Source organism: Abramis brama (assembly GCF_963993115.1).
Source record: "Abramis brama genome assembly, chromosome: 12".
In the NCBI taxonomy this organism is placed as follows: domain Eukaryota; kingdom Metazoa; phylum Chordata; class Actinopteri; order Cypriniformes; family Leuciscidae; genus Abramis; species Abramis brama.
The window spans coordinates 40,657,837-40,678,737 of NC_139974.1; the positions used below are offsets into that span (position 1 = coordinate 40,657,837).

At 41.5% G+C, this 20,901-nt stretch overlaps 1 protein-coding gene across 2 annotated transcripts in view; it reads right to left on the reverse strand.

Moving 5' to 3' along the window:
* Nucleotides 1-1,955: 1,955 nt before the first annotated feature.
* Nucleotides 1,956-20,901, reverse strand: part of LOC311093321 (fucolectin-1-like) — a 144,444-nt gene continuing 125,498 nt past the window's right edge. The window contains exon 6 of one of the 2 annotated variants that reach the window (XR_014608392.1): nucleotides 1,956-2,022. Coding sequence is in view for 1 of the 2 variants with exons in the window: in XM_084130635.1 (XP_083986761.1) it covers nucleotides 2,243-2,247 (5 nt within the window). In the remaining variant the exon portion in view is untranslated. Of the gene's footprint in view, nucleotides 2,248-20,901 lie in introns of both variants that reach the window. The other variant, XM_084130635.1, reaches the window with a different exon arrangement.

Sequence of the window (20,901 nt, forward strand, 5' to 3'; positions counted from 1 at the left end):
TTAACCGCTCTGCTTCGGGGGGGACTACCCTCATTAGTCCTGAGCCCTCGGACGTCAGGATTTCTTCCCAGCAGCCTTCTTGGCGGTAATAACGGTCCGCAGATCCGCTTTACCCCTCGAGGACTGCTGGGTTTGAGCGCGCCCTCCGTGTCCCCGAGATTTTTGTGGGGGAGCACGGGAGGACACGCTCTGTTTCTGAGTGGCACGGTGCTCAGCGCTCTTTCTAGAGGAGTGAGGCTGCTCCCGCTCAGCAGCCTCATAGAAAGAACGGCGGGGGAGAAGTTTCTGGAGAGCAGCAGCTTGCTTAGCGGCTTCTTGTGATTTTGCTACCGCAACACTAACTGCATCACCAAACAGACCAACAGTGGAGACCGGAGCATCTAAGAGAACATGCTTTTCTTTATCCTTGATATCACTTAGATTGAGCCACAGATGCCTCTCAGTGGCCACCAGGGCTGCCATAGACCGCCCGATAGATTTAGCGGTCTCCTTGGTGGCCCTGAGAGACAAATCTGTGGCTCTGCGAAGTTCGGCCACAGTGTCAGGTCCAATTCCCCCGCCCTCCTCCAAATCCCCCAATAATTCAGCCTGATAGGCTTGTAAAATGGACATCGTATGCAGACACGCTGCAGCTTGACCAGCGGCTGCATACGACTTATGAACCAGGGAAGATGTTACTTTAACTGGCTTAGAGGGAAGTGTAGGAGTTTTCAGAGAAGATGCCGTTGCTGGAGAGAGATAGCCCGCAAGCGTCTCTTCCACCTTCGGCATCTCCCCATAACCATACTCTTTATATTTAGATATTGAGGAGTAGTGAGATGTTTGTGGTGTATAAACTCTGTGAGACACTGGTTTCGCCCACGATCTCGACACCTCGGTGTGGAGATCGGGGAAAAACGGCAGGCTCCTGCGCTGGGGCTGCGCACGAGATGGCAGGAAGCGTTCGTCGAGCTTACTTTTCGAACGAACGTCCTGCCTATCTTCTGGCCACTCAATAGACAGTCTGTCAACAGCTCTAGTAATGACATCGAGCAGTTCCTCAAACGCATGAGACTGAGGTGGCGAATCCTCAGACTCAGCTTCAATACTCACAACATCCAACTCCTCAGAGCTGGATAGTTGCAGTACTGGTACCTCTATCGGGGGGGAAGAAACCGCAGCGCGTGCTTCCACACCCTGATGAGAGGCACTGGATCTGTCAGAAGGAGGCTGAGATAAGGCAGAGCCCGTCTCAACATCCACTGACAGATCCATTTGCGAACCCCAGGTCTGAGATCGCCGCCGAGCCTCAGCCGTGGCGGGACCCGAGCCCTGGGGAACGTGGTCGGGATTGAACCGAGCCAAGCGGGATCGGAGCGTACGCAATGGAAGCGCACAGCAATGCACACAGTCACCACCCTCGAGTGCTGACTGGGCATGCTCCTCTCCCAAACAAACAACACAAAGAGTGTGAGTATCACCTCCCGTTATATAACGCGGGCAAGGATGAACACACACTCTAAACTGCTGCTTGCTCGCCATACTGAATATATATATATATAGACAGACAACACCAAATAACAAGGACAGATTTCAACACAGAGCGCGACTGAAGACTCAGAAAGCTTTCGTTTTCTGTTTCAGGCCGGCTTTTATAGCTTCCTGGTACGTGACGTCACCCGCCTCTGACGTTCCGCCACACCATTGGACTGATTTTACATGTGCTTCAAGACGTCATCACGCAAAGCGTTCCCCATAGCGTCATTCTCGACGCAACGCGAGTTCCCTTGAAAGGGAACCTCGTTCTCTCTATGGTTTTCTTTTTCTTTCTCTTTTTTATAAAATGTAATTCTTCTTTACTTTGTTATCAGCTCCTCAACCCTAGATGGGTAGATATATGTAACACTATACCTCCTCCTCATTGTAAATATCCAAATAAGCCTCTTTTTTGATCCAGAAACATACAATACAACATGCAATGCTGTAGTAATTTATTGATGTAGAAAGCAGAAAGATAAGGAAAGATGGGTAAATACACAAACCCTGGATCAAACTGGGGTTAAGAATCAGGTGTGTTTATAATAATTTCAAACCTTTACTGAATGTGCACTGAAACTTATCATTTATCTTAAGGATAAAAGGTGCATATAGGTAAAATGAAAGCAATGAAAAAAAGTGCAATATTAGTATTGCTCAGAAAACAGAAGTTTGGTATTTTGCTTGTAGGGTCAGTGGACTGTGGCGTAACATCCTCTCATTCCACTTAATCTGGCAATGAAATCAGAAAACAATCATTAAGGCAAAATACACTTATAGAACATATAGTACAAATGTCTACACACCATCTCTCTGTCCATGTATTGCTCACCTGCAAACACCTCAACCTCACACAGAGTGAGATATTCATTGCGCCCAGGTATAAAAATGTTCACATATCGCCCCTTAATAGGCTTAAACTTAAATGTTGTTGTCTCTCCAAGTGGAATGGACTCAACAGTCGCAGCCCTGTGAAGAGACACAGAGAAATAGAGATATTAAATATACTTCTGTCAAAGGCAAGTTTTTATATTAAAATAATTTTTTCAAAGTAATGTTACCGTATTTAATTTAGTAAATGTCTAAGGGTATTAAGAGAGAGATAATACTTACAGCTCATTATTGTTGCCATTATTTTCCAGGCTGTTGCCGATACGGATCTGAGCTTCATTTATCCTCCATGCACAACAATCTCCACGATTAGTGATGCTAACCCTGGTTACCTCGTATTCTTCCCCCAAGTCAACTCTCCACCATGGGTTCCAGTCCGCATTAGTGTGAGTGCATAACCCACCACTCAGAATTGAATTCCTGTTGCCATTGACAGCATTTTGAGCTTCTTCTTGATCGTATGTGGAGGACTGGTTAGTTGTGGCTCCAAGAGCAAGATTCCCTGTTTAACATAAAATTATAAACAGCTTTTCTTGTTTTCAATTTAACTAGTGCAAAATGCCCGTGCAAAGTCAGTTTTTGTGTGTGTTTTTAGTAATTGTTGGTTTGGTGCCCGTGAAAGAGACTGTGAACGCATTGAATTCAGGGAGCAGGCTAGGTTACTACAAATGATTGCTATGAACAAAATATAATAGTAAACACAGAATGTTTATTTTTAAACCAAAACCTATTTGGGGCTTCTTTTACTGGTATTTTTAACGATATCTATTTTTTAATGGATAGAGAGATATGCGAATAACAGACACACAGACAGATAGACATACAGACAGACAGATGTTTCTGTAATTTATAGATAGATGTGCTAAAGTATAATCCCAATATAATGGGCAAAATAATTCTAAAATATGTAATCCAAATGATTATTACACAGCTGTCTGGAATACTTGAATCTGATTGGTCAGTCGTGACTTATGACATTCCATATCACGCTGTGGACCCGCTCTCTCTCGTTTCACACAAACACAACTGGTGCCAGTTGAGTCTGTTATAGTTGTGAAGTTGTGCTGGTGTGTGGTGGGCGTTCTGGCGCAATATATATGCCGTCGCATAATCCAAGTGGATGCTGCACATTGGTGGTGGTTGAGGAGATTCCCAATTCTACAGGTCCTTCTCAAAAAATTAGCATATTGTGATAAAGTTCATTATTTTCCATAATGTAATGATAAAAATTAAACTTTCATATATTTTAGATTCATTGCACACCAACTGAAATATTTCAGGTCTTTTATTGTTTTAATATTGATGATTTTGGCATACAGCTCATGAAAACCCAAAATTCCTGTCTCAAAAAATTAGCATATTTCATCCGACCAATAAAAGAAAAGTGTTTTTAATACAAAAAAAGTCAACCTTCAAATAATTATGTTCAGTTATGCACTCAATACTTGGTCGGGAATCCTTTTGCAGAAATGACTGCTTCAATGCGGCGTGGCATGGAGGCAATCAGCCTGTGGCACTGCTGAGGTGTTATGGAGGCCCAGGATGCTTCGATAGCGGCCTTAAGCTCATCCAGAGTGTTGGGTCTTGCGTCTCTCACCTTTCTCTTCACAATATCCCACAGATTCTCTATGGGGTTCAGGTCAGGAGAGTTGGCAGGCCAATTGAGCACAGTAATACCATGGTCAGTAAACCATTTACCAGTGGTTTTGGCACTGTGAGCAGGTGCCAGGTCGTGCTGAAAAATGAAATCTTCATCTCCATAAAGCTTTTCAGCAGATGGAAGCATGAAGTGCTCCAAAATCTCCTGATAGCTAGCTGCATTGACCCTGCCCTTGATAAAACACAGTGGACCAACACCAGCAGCGGACATGGCACCCCAGACCATCACTGACTGTGGGTACTTGACAATGGACTTCAGGCATTTTGGCATTTCCTTCTCCCCAGTCTTCCTCCAGACTCTGGCACCTTGATTTCCGAATGACATGCAAAATTTGTCCAAAAGTCCAGTGCTGCTTCTCTGTAGCCCAGGTCAGGCGCTTCTGCCGCTGTTTCTGGTTCAAAAGTGGCTTGACCTGGGGAATGCGGCACCTGTAGCCCATTTCCTGCACACGCCTGTGCACGGTGGCTCTGGATGTTTCTACTCCAGACTGATGTTTCTAGTCCACTGCTTCCGCAGGTCCCCCAAGGTCTGGAATCGGTCCTTCTCCACAATCTTCCTCAGGGTCCGGTCACCTCTTCTCGTTGTGCAGCGTTTTTTGCCACACTTTTTCCTTCCCACAGACTTCCCACTGAAGTGCCTTGATACAGCACTCTGGGAACAGCCTATTCGTTCAGAAATTTCTTTCTGTGTCTTACCCTCTTGCTTGAGGGTGTCAATGATGGCCTTCTGGACAGCAGTCAGGTCGGCAGTCTTACCCATGATTGTGGTTTTGAGTAATGAACCAGGCTGGGAGTTTTTAAAAGCCTCAGGAATCTTTTGCAGGTGTTTAGAGTTAATTAGTTGATTCAGATGATTAGGTTAATAGCTTGTTTAGAGAACCTTTTCATGATATGCTATTTTTTTGAGACAGGAATTTTTGGTTTTCATGAGCTGTATGCCAAAATCATCAGTATTAAAACAATAAAAGACCTGAAATATTTCAGTTGGTGTGCAATGAATCTAAAATATATGAAAGTTTAATTTTTATCATTACATTATGGAAAATAATGAACTTTATCACAATATGCTAATTTTTTTAGAAGGACCTGTATGTAAAGCGCTTTGAGGTCTCAGAAAAAGCGCTATATAAATGTAATTAATTAATTAATTAAGATTGTATTGAAGTATAATAGTATTAAGAGTACAGTAGTGTTCGTCTTGTTGCCTGAATGATTGTTTTTGTACACCATAATGGATTCTAAGATAATAAACGGCCAAGAATTTAATCTCAAAGAGTTTCATCTCAAATCAATATGTTCATGTAATTATTAATTTGTTGTACATGACTTTACATTATCCCTTAAATATTTGTCTTGTTTGAACTTGTAGGTTTGTCTTGCTAGGGATATTCTTTCTTCACAGAAGCTTTACGTTTATTACAAGTGAGCTAATATAATATTTCAACTCTTTTTTAAATACTTTGTGTCCAAAAAATATTATTTGTGGTTAGTAGCAATTTAATAAGAGGGTCCTGATCAGCCTTTCAGGGTTTACTTTGCAATAACAACTGAGTTGATTCACATTATCCCTTATTGGTTATCACATTTTCAGTAAGAATATTATATGTAAGAATATATTAAGTAACAATATTATATTATATTATTTGTTACTGACAACATTCAAAGTAATGAAGAACACTCACCTGGAACACAAGTGTACGTTGATGTGTCTGTTAATAAAATAATAACAGTTATACACACATTAATAAGAACATAAACAAATTCTATCACAGAGTCTTCTCTCTCTGTCCCTTACCTTCAAACACCTCGACTTCACACAGAGTGAGATAATCATTGCGCCCCGGTATAAAAATATTGACATATCGCCCCTTAATAGTCTTAAACTTAAATGTTTTTGTCTCTCCAGGTGACATGGACTTAATACTCGCAGCCCTGTGAAGACACACAGAGAAATAGAGAGGGGCGAATCAAAACGGCATGAAGCATATTAAATATACTTCAGTCAAAGGCAAGTTTTTATATTAAAATTATTTTTTCAAAGTAATGTTATTTAATTTAATAAATGTCTAAGGGGATTAAGAGAGAGATAATACTTACAGCTCATTATTGTTGCCATTATTTTCCAGGCTGTTGCCGATACGGATCTGAGCTTCATTTATCTTCTGTATACTATTAATGATGCTAACCCTGGATACCTTGAAGACTTCCCCCAAGTCAACTCTCCACCAGGGGTTCCTGTCCCCAGCAGTATAAGTGCATGACCCACGATCCCATGAAATTGAATTCCTGTTGCCATCGACAGCATTTTGAGCTACGTATACGCTCGCTTGATTGAATGTGGAGGACTGGACAGCTGTGGCTCCAAGAGCAAGATTCCCTGTTTAACACAAAATAATAAATAACTTTTCTTTTTTTACTTTAATGTGTTTTTCCCAATAAAATTGGCAAAATAATTCTAAACTATGTAATCCAAATGATTATTACACGGCTCTCTGGAATACTTGAATCTGATTGGTCAGTCACGACATTCCCAGGTCTGATATTCCCAGATAATGACATCATCAACAGCAATGTTGGATAACACACACTGACCCGGGTTTCTGGAGCCGGCCTTTTTTTAATGTTTCTTATATCACGCTGTGGACCCGCTCTCTCTCGTTTCACACAAACACAACTGGTGCCAGTTGCATCTCTGTTATAGTTATTGGTTGTATTGAAATATTCAGATTGCATTGAAGTATTTTTAGTATTAAGAGTACAGTAGTGTTCGTCTCATTGCCAGTATGACTGTTTGTTTTACACTGTAATGGATTCTTAAATGTTTGCCTTGCTAGGAATATTTTTCATCAAAGAAGATTTGCATTTTTTACAAGAGAGCTAATATAATATTTAAACTCAAATCAATATTTTGTGTCCAAAATCATTTATTTGTGGCTAGTAGCCATGGGTTATTTTGTGATAACTGTCTTGATGATGTACATTATCCCTTACCAAATATTCAGTAAGAATATTATATACGTGTTACTGACAACATTCAAATTAATGAAGAACACTCACTTGAAGAAACAGAGCAAGATGCTGTGTACTTTACTGTTAATACAATAATAACAGTTATACAGACATTACCAAGTACAAAAAAACAATTATACCATAGAGTCTTTATAAATAAATAAATAACACATTTTCAATAACCATTTTTCATCCTATAATTTTAATAAATTAATCTGATTATGATACACAGTGATTACAGATTTTTTAGTATTATTCTAAACGTACCTTTGAAATCAGCGACAAAAGTGTTAGAAACAAAACCACACGCGTGTCCATCCTGATATAAGACACAACAACACATCTCATATCAGCATATGAAGGAATCATTTTCAATTTCTCATCCTCATTTAAACTAAGAAACATATATATTGGTATTGTAATGATAAAATGGTATATGCTCGGAGAGGATGGCACGGCAGCCAAACTGCAAAATATGAATAGCCTATACCTTACACACCATACTAATATTAGTTTGCAATTTCTTCACATATTCTTTATTGTAAATAATTGTAATTAATTTTAATTCATATAAGGAAAGTGATATTATTTGCTGTTTTTTGTATTATCAACTGTTCCTCTTCTGTTTGTTTATTTGTTTGTTTTTCTATGGTGGTGTAATTCTATTCTGTATTTAAATATAATTAAATGCTTTGGCAATAGGCTACTATATTCCACATATCAGGCCAATAAAGCAACAACTCTATCAGTGGACAAGCTGAACAGAATATCTGACACACTCAGTCTCTCTAAGTGTATTTATTAGTTGCCGTATCAACACTATATAGAGAAAAAATTGCAATTGCAAAAGTAAATTTCTTACTTAGCCTATGTTAATTTTTCATCTCTGTTTTTTGTGTTTATTTAAAATTAGACAAATCTGATATTATTTTAATCTTATATCTGTTAATTAACAGTTGAGATAGTTCTTTAATGCTGATTTAACAGCAGAAACACTTGTCATGTTTAAACCCCAGTTGCTCAGGCGGGGCATGTTGTCACACTGCATTACAATGAGCCTCTATTAGAACTATGATATTCTATTCTATACTTTTATGAATTCTATTGAGAAACCATGAGAAAGAGGAGAATAAAGACTGAGAGTCAATGTTCATAAATTATTAATTATTATTTTGTTTTGAACTATGCTGTAGGCTATAGCTGTGTTTGTTGTCAAACTCAAAAAATATTTTATTTTTAATTATTTAAAAAATGACTATTTTATATGAAAAAGTTAATAATTGTATTTTATTGAGAAAATATTTGTGTTTGTCTTGGATCATTTTTTGATTAGATCAGATAACATTTGAATCTGTCATATGGTCATGTTATAATGAACCCCACCTATGGGGCATGTTGTCACATTTCACTTCCATTATTTCGGGGGAAATCAAGAAAAAAGTACACTGTGAAACAAAACCACATTATTGTACTAGACAATCGTACTCCCCTAATCATTATTTTGCTGTTATTTTACATTCACAAACCCTGAACAAATGTACCAGTGCTGTCTGTCTGTTTGCTGTATGTTTCTTTCTTTTAGATTTGTATTGATATGTTGTTGTGCTTAAGTAATTGCAAATAATTAACTTTTATTTTTTTTAAATCTCAATTAGCAATAAATTGTCAATATAACTGGTTCTTCTTGAATGTTCTTTTGCCATTATTGTATTTCTCTGAGTGCAACAAGACACTTCTAGACTACTATATAATATATCTTTACACACTGACTTGAATTGTCGAAACAAAAGTTTAGTTTTATTAGTGAAACCTCCATTGCATATCATGCTCTATAGAAAGTGCATAAACATTCAACTCACCTGAACTTCATCAATGCATCAACCTCAGTCAGAAGACCTTCACAATTCAGCAATAGATCTGATTTTAAACAAAATACATTTTTATATAATAGGCTTCATAAATGAAATTAATTATATTTTTATCAAACAATTACTATATTTATTATTTATCCAATATATTATTCATATGAGGAATATTATGACCAATCATATGAATAATATTCAATTTCACATTTATATCACACAAACACACCAAAAAGAGACAAATATCAAATTAAAGCTTTGTTAAGAGTATCACTGTGTTATTTCACTGATCTAACACATTACAGTAACATAATTATTAAAAGAATCACGAAGACGGAAATGACTCCTACATCACACTCCTGCTCTGATCACTGCTAGCCTCTAACGCTACTCCAGCTCTTTCTTCAGGTTTTTTGCTTCAGAACGAGACCCTTTTCACTGGTCTGTGTCTACGTCTCAGATGCGCAGATCAAAACATGCGATGGAGCCAAAAACCTTTGTTACCTGTAGTTGGTGATGAGCGATTTCGAAACACTGATTCTTCGGATTCTTCAGATTCTTCAAATCTTTAGTTTCGAATCAGTGGTTCAGAGCGTTTATAAAACTGCCAAAGTCACGTGATTTCAGTAATCTAGGCTTCGTTACATCATAACTGTTTCGAAATGTTTCAAATGTCAGTTTCTCAATACCAAACTAGTCCGGTCTTGACCTCTCTGCCTCTAATATAATACATACTAAATATAATATTAACACATAAAACACAAACTTGTCTCTCTTTGTTAAATGTCAGGTTTAATGATCAATAATAGTCATTATAAAAGTATAAGTAAAAAGTATCAGAAGCTAAGAAATAAGAAATAATAATTTGTTACATTCATATTGCCCTTTTCTGGGTATTAAAAGTGCTTCACATATGGAAGAGGGAATCTCCTCAACCACCACCAATGTGCAGCATCCACCTGGACACCAGAACACACACACACACGCTTACTGTTGGAGAAGAGATTCCATTGAATGAAGCCAATTAGTTTATGGGGATGATTAGGAGGCCATAATGGATTAATCATATGCATCTATTCATGGATAGATGCACTTTTATGACTGAGAGATGCACTTTTATGATGGATAGATGAAATTTGATGGACTTTTTTAAAAAATAGACATTTTTTAATATATTCGTCTGAAAGAAGAATGTCATATACACCTAGGATGATTTGAGGCTGAGTAAATCATGAGCTAATTTTCATTTTTGGGTAAACTGTCCATTTAATTAATGAACATATCCTACATATAAATTCAATGCAATGCATTAATGTGTTTGTTATTAGTCTGCAGCCGAAACTTATCATAAATAGATCTATAATTAATTTTCAATCTGTACAAAACCACTTTAACCTTTAAATTTTTGAGTTGGCTGTTTCTACATTTAAAGTTTTTATACAGTATGTCGTACTAGATGACACATTAATGTGTACTTCCATTTTAATTTCCCTGGGCGAAGAGCAACAACCAAAAACATTGTAACAAATGTAACAAACAAGCTTGAGATTAACATGGATGATATGCTTGTAGACAGTATTTTAAAGAAACAAAACAAAGAAGAGAAAAGAAGAAAGAAGCCAAGGAAAGGAGAAGACAGAAGAAGGGAAGGTCATCATCAGGAATCAACCATATCCAAAGCAAGAGAGATTATGCGAATCATTAGACAACAAGAGTGATTGAATAAGACACATTACATTAATACAAATCATGTACTTGCCTATCCTTGTCTTGTTTTTGAATACATACATCAAATAGTGTAAAATACATTTCATCTTTTCCACTGGCCGAATTGTATTTTTAATTGATTTATATTTTTAATGGAAACAGATAGGGCATTATTTGCACAAAACTATTTTCTCAGACAATCTTGTATTATCATGATAAGCAATTATCTCTGTGGTTAAAACATTAAAACACAGCACGCCACAGAAAAGTGTTCAAAAACATCGCATCCACAACAAATATTTCTATTGATTGAATTTGAATAAAAAATGTTGTAACTTCTCAGTAATGATTTCATGTTTAAGTGTTCTCCATTAATTTGAATGGCATATTTAATCTAAATGTTTATATCAGAAGTAAAACATAGTTTAAATCATTATTTTATTTATTTAAACTGTTATTTGCGTCAGTTTCACTAAACGGCCCAACGCGCTCGCTGGCGCAGACAAGGGATGGATATTTGCTTCAAGTGACAGGCTTGGTGAGTGAAATTATATTTGTATTATCTTTCTGTATGTTTAATTTTTGACCAAAAAGACATTTAACTCCAGCTCACCATCGGTGTCGCCCAACTGCTCCATCACCAAAACGTTCGTACGCATGGGTCAGAGTTTGGTGCAGGTGCGCAAATTTTCCCATCAAGTTTGTTTTTATAAATCACAACTTATGCGTCGGAAGCGGTGTACGCCTCTTTCAGGGCCTGTTTTGTACGTACGCAGTGGTTATAAATGAGGCCCCAGCACTGAGCAACCAGTCCACTGTGCAGTTCAGAAAGAGGTTTTTTTTTAGCTCTTCAAACAATATTTACACAGTCCCATGGACACTCAACTGGCAAACCCAACATAAGAATATAATAAAAAAAACAATACTTGTTTGGTTTTGTCCCGTCAGTCAGTCAGACAAATGATCAGGGGCCGTATTCACAAAGCATTTTATCTTACCACTAGGAGTACTCCTAAATCGCACTAAAAGATTTTAGCTAGGAGTTTTCTCTTAAAAGTTATTCACAACGCCTTTCAGACCTACTCTTAGTAAAGAAAAATGACAACTCCTAAACTAAGTGTGAGTCTTCGTTGCTATGGATGACGTCATTACTCATGCACGAGCTTGACTGAAGTGACCACCCTGATTGGCTGATGATTGTAACACGGGAATAATTCCAAACTCCTCCCCTACGATGATGAGTGACAGGTGACAGGTCTGAGAATGCACGCGCTACACAAGTAGTGCGAAGGACGGAAGATGATGAATAACTGAATAAATAGCCTAAATGAATAAAGAGTAAGGCAAAACAAATAGCCTAGTAACCTAATGAAACATATGGATTGATGCAATATCTTTGCAACATTATTGAATTAATCTGTCACTATATGCCTCTGCCTACGTTTGCAAAGAGAAGAACATTTTAATTTGATTCACAATGAAACGTTACAATTAGTTTACATGCAATGAGTAGCCTAGTTTTGGTTGTTGTTGGTGGCGTTATTGCATCCCTAGTTATGCCTACAATGCAAAATTATTCCCATAAATAAAAGCATGTGTGGTAAGTTTTGTATACACTCTTGTAAAACAAATAAGAATGTCCAGATTAAGTATTCAGCGAGAAACATTAATCAACTAAAACATAAGAATGACGTTCAATCACCATCAGGTTCGCCATACTCCTGCCAATCTCCTGGATGGTTGATTTGGTAGCTCGCAGAGCCAGGTCAGTGGCGCTGCACAGGTCTCTGAAAGCTACCAGTTCAGGTCCAGACCTGTGCATCGAGCAGAGAAGTCTGGCCTTAGAAAACTTGAAGTACAGCCATGGTGTGAACTGTGAAGTGCCGAAGCAGCTTGGGCAGCGGAGGCGTATGCTCGGCCGCGGAGAGCTGAAGTGATGCGACAAGGCTTGGACGGGTGAGGCACTTTAGTTTTCCATCCCATGGCGGTGGGCGGGCACAGGTGTGCAGCTTCCTTTGAATGGGGGAATCGACTTGTCGTATCCTTTTTCAACCGCACGTCGACAGTCAAGAGCGTTGAGGAGATGGAAGGCTTCAGAAGAGCTGAATGCGGCGCTTTCCATGACTTTGTTAGCTCGTCATGAACTTCAGGAAAGAAAGTAGCAGGCCTCTCCTGAGGGGCCTGTCGGCGCCCCTGCAGAAACCACTCATCCAATCTGCTACGCGCATGCTCTTCGGGCGAAGACCACTCGAGCCCGAGGTCTTCAACGGCCCTAGTCAGCACGTGGAGAAGCGAGAGAAAGGCTGTCATCCTTGTGATCCTTCTCGTCATGCACCAAACGAGAAGAGACCGGCTGCTCGCTGAGAGGAAGTGAAGACGCGAGGAGACAGGGCTAGCCCGAAAGGGAGAACCGCGTACTGGTATGCCCGCCCCTCGAAAGCAAACCGAAGAAACGGTCTGTGTCGAGGAAGAATGGAGACATGAAAGCAGGCGTCCTTCAGGTCGATCGCTGCAAACCAATCCTGTGGCCGTACGCATTCGAAAAGGCATTTGGCCGTGAGCATCTTGAACGGCAGCCTGTGAAGGGAGCGGTTCAAGACGTGCAGGTCCAGGATAGGTCGTAACCCAACGGATTTCTTCAGTACAATGAAGTAGGGGCTGTAGAAGCCGGACCTCATTTCGGCTGGAGGGACAGTCTCGATCGCACCCTTCGCCATTAAGGTGTCGACCTCCGCTCTCATGACAGGGGCATTGCCACCGACCATAGTGAAGCGGAGACCGCGCGAACTGAATCGCGTAGCCGAGCCTGATGGTTCTCGCGACCCAGCGGGACAGTCTGGGGAGCTCTAGCCAGGCCCCCAGAAACTGTGCCAGAGGGGTCATTCGAACCACAGACCTATTTGCCGCATCCTGCCAGAGGAGGCCAGGGGAGGACCAGCGTCCCACAGGGGTGTGCTCTGGCAGGGGTCTGGCGACAGAGGGGGATGAGAGGGGCGTGGTCCGTGGACGGTGCATACTGTCATCCGAGAACTCTGTGTGCTCAGAGATGAGTGTGTCAGTTCTGTCTTTAACCACATTAGGGTGCTGCCGTCTGGGGACGAGCAGCGGGAATGGGACAACCAAGGATTCTCCCCCGGCCCTCCACCGGGGGAAGGAGCGGCCCTGCTACCGTCTCCTGCACAGAACTGGAACTCATCTCTGAGCAGCCACCCTCAGGAGCGCCGCTTGGCCTGGCGTTTAGCGGGGCGCGGTGCTGGAGGGGGCTGTGACGCCTTCCTGCGGCTTCCTCCACGACGCGACCCGGGAGCAGCGGACTGCTGGGGCCGATCGGGAGGGGCGGGAGCCGTAGGAGGGCGTCCTCGGCGGCGCGCAGACTGAGGCACCTGTGCCGACGGCTGCACTGCCGGAGCAGCGGGCCGCCGGGGCAGGACATGTTTTAAAGCCTCAGTCTGCTTCTGCGCAGTCGAAAACTGCTGGGCAAAGTCCTTGACTGCTCCGCCGAAGAGGCCAGCCTGGGATATGGGGGTGTCGAGGAACCGGGTCCGCTCGGCCTCCCGCATATCAGCCAGGTTGAGCCACAGGTGTCGTTCCTGGACCACACAGGTGGACATCACCTGACCCAGGGAGCGTGCGGTCACCTTCGTCGCTCGGAGAGCAAGGTCGGTGGCGGCACGCAGGTCATCAAAGAGCCCCGGGTCAGACCTCCCCTCGTGCATGTCACGCAACATCTGGGCCTGGTAGACCTGGAGTGTCGCCATGGCATGCAGTGAGGAGGCTGCCAGCCCCGCAGCTCTATCGGCCTTCGCCACAAGGGTGGAGGAGAACCTACAGGCTTTGGAGGGGTGCTTTGGGTCGCCACGGGAAGAAGCACCTTTTGAGGACATAGTTGCATCGCAACAGAGCGTTCAACCTGGGGAACCCCAGTGTACCCTTTAGCAGCCGCCTGATCGAGAGGAGGCAAGGCGGAGGAAGTCGCCGAGCGATCACGGGAAGACAGGGGTGCCTTCCAGGACCTCGTGACCTCCTCATGCACATCCGGGAAGAAAGGCATTGGGGTTGGACGCCGACAAGGGTCAGCGGCCGCACCCAAAAACCAATCGTCCAGCCGCGAACGCACTGGACCAGGTGGCGGGGACCACTCAAGTCCAATGGCCGCGGCTGCCCGGGAAAGCATGGCAGTCAACTCGGGATCTGACTCGGGCAATGCTGGAGCATCCGAAGGTGGCAGCACAGCCGAATCATCACTTCCCAAGGACTCCTGCCCACCTTGAGATGCAGCGATCGACATCGTGTCTTCCTCTGGAGCGCCAAATGAGACCTGCGGCAAGTCAGTGGACCGTACTGCAGGCTCATTTGGAACACTCACGTGTTGCACAGTGCTAGAGGGAGGTGTGGAGCGTGGAATAGTCGGCGCTTTGTTCCACACCGTAACCCTCAGGTCACCCTGGCCGCCAGCCAAAGTACCAGCTCTCGTGGAGCTCGTAGATCGGGGTGCGGATGAGGGGACTCTACCACAAAGGTCATTGAGTCTCGACCGCAACCGTGCGATGGGCATGTTCCCGCAGTGGGAACATGACTCATCCACAAACGCTGCGTTAGCGTGTTCAACACCCAGACACACAAGACAGCGATTGTGCCCATCAGAGTCAGACACAAATAGACCACACCCAGAAGTGCACGGGCAAGGCATCTTTAAAAAGACGTGCCGCGTGCAATGCTCTTTTGTGAAAGGAGATTTCCCCGCAAGTGCTGAAGCGACCAGGGAGATGAACACACAAACTCTGGCAAATCACTGCACAGATAAGCAGGGAATGTGCACTCGCTGGAACTCGCTGTCACACCAACACTTGGAGAGAGGCTCGTCTCGAAGAGATGAAGAGATGAACTCAGAATTGGCTTGTGGAGTGAAGAATCAACTTGGCTCCGAAGCGAAAACATATCTGCATGTTGCTCGCGCACTTCCTTATATACCCCCAGGGTGGGGCGGAGTTACGCTATGCAAATTCCGCAGACCCATGGCATTTCATTGCCATTGGATCGTTTTATATACTCGAAGATGATAGGCTTTCTAAGCGAAACCCCATTCGTCGTCATCCGACATAACTCGGAGTGACAACGAAAGGGAACTGAGGTTTCTACCAATCTTTCATGATTTTTCATGTTCATCGCTATTTCAAAATAAAGGTCACCGTGAACATATTCTTGTTGCCAATTGATAAATTATGCCTCCTCTGTAATTTATTTAGGAAATCAGACACCCAAGAGATTTAGATTGTAGGCTTTCAACCTTTGAGATTGTTTTATCAAGATTAATTCAGGTTTAGTATAGGATATTACTGTTTTTAATATGCAGTGGCTATGAGCCGGTGACACAGTGTTTTAAGCATTGTAATTTTTTTCTACCATTGTTTCAGTTTTTTGTCATTATTATTTCCTTTAAGTGTGAAAGGATCACGCGTTCAGTCCGTGGATCACGGCTGAACGCGTCTTCTCCGCACTCATTTATAAACAAACATTTTTTTTTTTTCGCCTATCGTGCGTCTACTCCACACCTGTACCACTAAAAAGACGGATTATATCCAAGACTTAAGCCATAAATTAGTATTAATATTGATAGCATCACTGGTAGCGTCGTTGCTAACTTAACTTACTGTCCATCTGTTAAAATGGCGAATATATCAGATGTAAGTAGTCTACCTTTTGGTGCAGGTGAGGACACATTTGAGCTACACGCGTTGCAGTCTGAGCTGGAAGCTGTTGAGAAACAGATCCACGACCTTTTAGTGAGAAAAGCCGAGCTGATAGACCGGCGGTTAGCTCTTGAAACATCACGCGCCGATGCACACAAATCAGTGATCAACGTTACTAACCCGCTGACTCCGACCTCGTCTACTCCGTGCGTTACTCAGCATCGGTCACGAGCGTCGAGGCCGCGATCAGCTATGGTCTCGTTTACGCCGGCTCCAACATGCCACCACGAAGCCTGGATATTTCCGCAGCGGAAGACGCGAGTCAGGGCTAGGCCAAGAAAACTCTCTCCGACCCTCCCGGTTTTCGAGATATCCACACAAAACCGCTTCTCCCCTCTTCGCGAAACAGAACGCGATGCTGTGATCATCGGTGATTCCATCGTTCGACACGTACAAGCTACGTTAAATAAAAGTAAGGTGCATAGTCACTGCTTTCCTGGTGCTCGTGTTTCTGAAATCGCTGCTCACGTTCCCGAGATTCTGAACGAGCGCGTCGGAACTGTGGTCCTGCACGCGGGAGGGGCCGACATCAGGCTGCGACAGACAGAGGTTCTGAAGAAAGACTTCAGGAATCTGATCGATACGGTACGCAGCACATCGCCTGATATAACGATCATTGTGTCAGGACCGCTTCCCACGTACCGACTAGGTCATGAAAAGTTTAGTAGATTATTCGCGCTAAATGAATGGTTAATATCATGGTGCAATGAGCAGAAACTGCTCTTTGTAAATAATTGGAATCTGTTTTGGGAGCGTCCTAGGCTTTACCGTGCTGATGGCTTACACCCAAGCAGATTCGGATCGGATCTTCTGTCAGATAACATCTCCAAAATGTTAAATACCTTTTGACTAGTAACCAAAAGTTCAAATCATAGTCTCTGCTGCACCAAATTAACTGATTTAAATAGTGTAGAACATTGCATAGAAACTGTGTCTATTCCTCGTTTAGTGAGATCAAATAATAAATCTACTGCAGGATCTAGAAAAAATCTAATTGTTATTAAACCAGAAAATGTTGCTATTAGTAACCAAAAACAATTTCTAAAGCTAGGTCTTCTAAACATTAGATCACTCACACCTAAGGCAGTTATTGTAAATGAAATAGTCACGGATAATAGCTTCGATGTACTTTGCCTTACTGAAACTTGGCTTAAACCTAATGATTATTTCGGTCTAAATGAGTCTACTCCATCAGGATACTCCTATAAGCACGAACCCCGTCTGATTGGTCGTGGCGGCGGTGTTGCAGCGGTCTATAGAGATATTCTCAATGTTACTCAGAAAACGGGTTATAAGTTTATTTCGTTTGAAATACTTGTACTAAATGTTACGCTCTTAGATGTTAGAAAAAAATCCATATTATCTCTAGCCTTGGCTACCGTATATAGACCGCCTGGGCCTTACGCTGATTTCCTAAAAGAGTTTGCAGATTTTCTCTCAGATCTATTGGTCAATGTAGATAAAGCATTAATTGTTGGAGATTTTAACATACACGTAGATAATCCAAATGATGCGTTAGGGGCTGCGTTTATAGATTTATTAAATTCCTTTGGAGTCAAACAAAACGTCACCGGACCAACTCATCGTCTTAATCACACACTCGATTTAATTATATCATATGGAACCGATCCAACCGATATAGATATCATTCCACAAAGTGATGATGTCACTGACCATTACTTGGTAACTTGCATATTACGTACTGCTGTAATATGTCATGCGGCGCCGCGTTTTCGACCAGGCAGAACAATCCTTCCATCCACCATAGATAATTTCTCGAGTTGCTTGTCTGATCTGTCTCAGCTGCTGCCTGAACCCAAACAAACAGATGAACTAGAAGAACTAACTAGCACTATGAGCACCATTCTCTCTAGAACATTGGATGTTGTTGCACCCGTTAGATTAAAAAAGGTCACAGAGAAAATTAAAGCACCATGGTACAATAATACTACGCATGTTCTAAAGAGAGAAACCCGTAATTTAGAGCGTAAATGGAAACAAACTAATTTAGAGGTCTTTAGAATCGCGTGGAAAGACAGTATGTCACGTTATAAAAAGGCCCTAAAAGCAGCCAGGGCTGAGCATCTCCGCAAACTAATAGAAAACAACCAAAACAATCCTAGGTTTTTATTTAACACCGTGGCTAGACTAACAAATAAACAGACGTCACCCGAACAAAATATCCCGTCACAGTTTAGTAGTAATGATTTCATGAACTTCTTCACTGAGAAAATAGAAAACATCAGAACCACAATTGTAAACGTTCAATCCTCAATCGCACCTTATAATTCAGCCTCAATTATCACCCCGCAAGAACAATTACAGTGCTTTACAACTATAGAACAAAAAGAGTTAAATAAACTTATCACTTCATCTAAAACAACAACATGTTTATTAGATCCTATACCAACTAAACTACTGAAGGAAGTGTTACCTGTAGTGGAAGAGCCTCTCCTCAATATTATTAACTCGTCTTTATCTTTAGGTCATGTTCCAAGAACATTTAAACTGGCAGTGATAAAACCTCTCATTAAGAAACCACAATTAGACCCGCATAATCTAGCAAATTATAGACCCATTTCAAATCTACCTTTTATGTCTAAATTACTAGAAAAAGTTGTGTCCACTCAACTGGGCTCTTTCTTGCAAGAAAATGATATCTATGAAAAGTTTCAGTCAGGATTCAGGCCGCATCATAGCACTGAAACTGCGCTCGTTAAAATCACAAATGATTTACTCTTAGCTTCTGACCAAGGCTGCATCTCAATACTAGTTTTACTTGATCTAAGTGCTGCGTTCGATACTATAGATCATACAATACTCTTAGATCGACTACAAAATTATACTGGTGTTCAGGGACAAGCATTAAGCTGGTTTAGATCATACTTATCAGACCGCTACCATTTTGTCTATTTAAATGGAGAAAAATCGATTATAATTCCAGTAAACTATGGAGTGCCGCAGGGATCTGTGTTGGGCCCTCTGTTATTCTCAATATATATGCTGCCACTTGGAAATATTATAAGGAAACATGGAATTAGTTTCCATTGTTATGCTGATGACACTCAAATATATATTTCATCACGGCCGGATGAAAACGCTAAATTATCCAAATTGACAGAGTGTGTTAAAGATATAAAAGATTGTATGACGCGTAATTTTCTTTTATTAAATCCAGACAAGACAGAGGTAATACTTATCGGTTCAAAAAACCGCCCACAGAACCTCTCACAATACAACTTTGACATCGTAGGATGTCCTGTTACTTTATCCTCTACAGTAAAAGACCTGGGTGTTATACTCGATTGTAACCTGTCTTTTGAAAATCATATTTCGTATGTTACAAAAACAGCCTTTTTCCACCTTAGAAATATTGCTAAGCTACGTAATATGCTATCAGTTTCTGATGCAGAAAAGTTAGTTCATGCATTCATGACCTCGAGACTAGATTACTGTAATGCTTTATTAGCCGGTTGTCCTGCATCCTCAATAAACAAGCTACAGTTAGTCCAAAATGCAGCCGCTAGAGTTCTTACTAGATCAAGAAAATATGATCATATAACACCGATTTTATCATCACTACATTGGCTACCTATAAAGTTCCGTATTAATTATAAGGTATTGCTACTGACTTATAAAGCCCTAAACGGCTTAGCTCCAGTCTATTTAACGGATCTTCTATCGCCCTATAATCCATCGCGCTCTTTAAGATCAATAAATTCAAGGCTTTTGGTCATACCTAGGATATCCAGATCAACCAAAGGAGGGAGAGCATTTTCACATTTGGCTCCAAAACTCTGGAATAGCCTTCCTGATACTGTTCGTTGCTCGGACTCGCTCTCCCAGTTTAAAACTAGATTAAAGACGCATCTTTTCAGCCAGGCATTCATATAATATTGTTAATCTCACAGTTTCAAACTACAATCCGGCCTCTAGTTCATAAATGCCAGAGGAGAACTGGCCCCCGACTGAGCCTGGGTTCTCCCAAGGTTTTTTTTTTTCTCCATTAGGTCACCTGATGGAGTTTTAGGACACCATTAGGCCGCTTGATGGAGTTTTTTCGGTTCCTTGCCACTGTTGCCTTTGGCTTGCTCAGTTGGGGATATTTTGGGGATATTTAATTTTATTCTATCAATCAATAAATTCCACTAGAAACAAACTTTGTTGTATTATTTTATTTTAATACTGTGAAGCTGCTTTGATACAATCTGTATTGTGAAAAGCGCTATACAAATATACTTGATTTGATTTGATTTGATTTGATTTGAAAGCACCATCACGTTCTTGAGAGGGGGTTAAATCCTTCCAGGTCATGCCTGGGATCTCTCTGAACAGTTGAGCTTAAAATCCTGTCTGTTGTTAAGACAGAGGTGGCTCCTGACTGCGTTCACTTCCACTTGCATTTTCAGTCAACGATTCATGCCTTGAATTCGGTCCAGCTTTATCGCATGTGATCCTGAGAATCTGGCCTGAATATATGCCCAAAGTTCCATTGCTAAAATCATTTA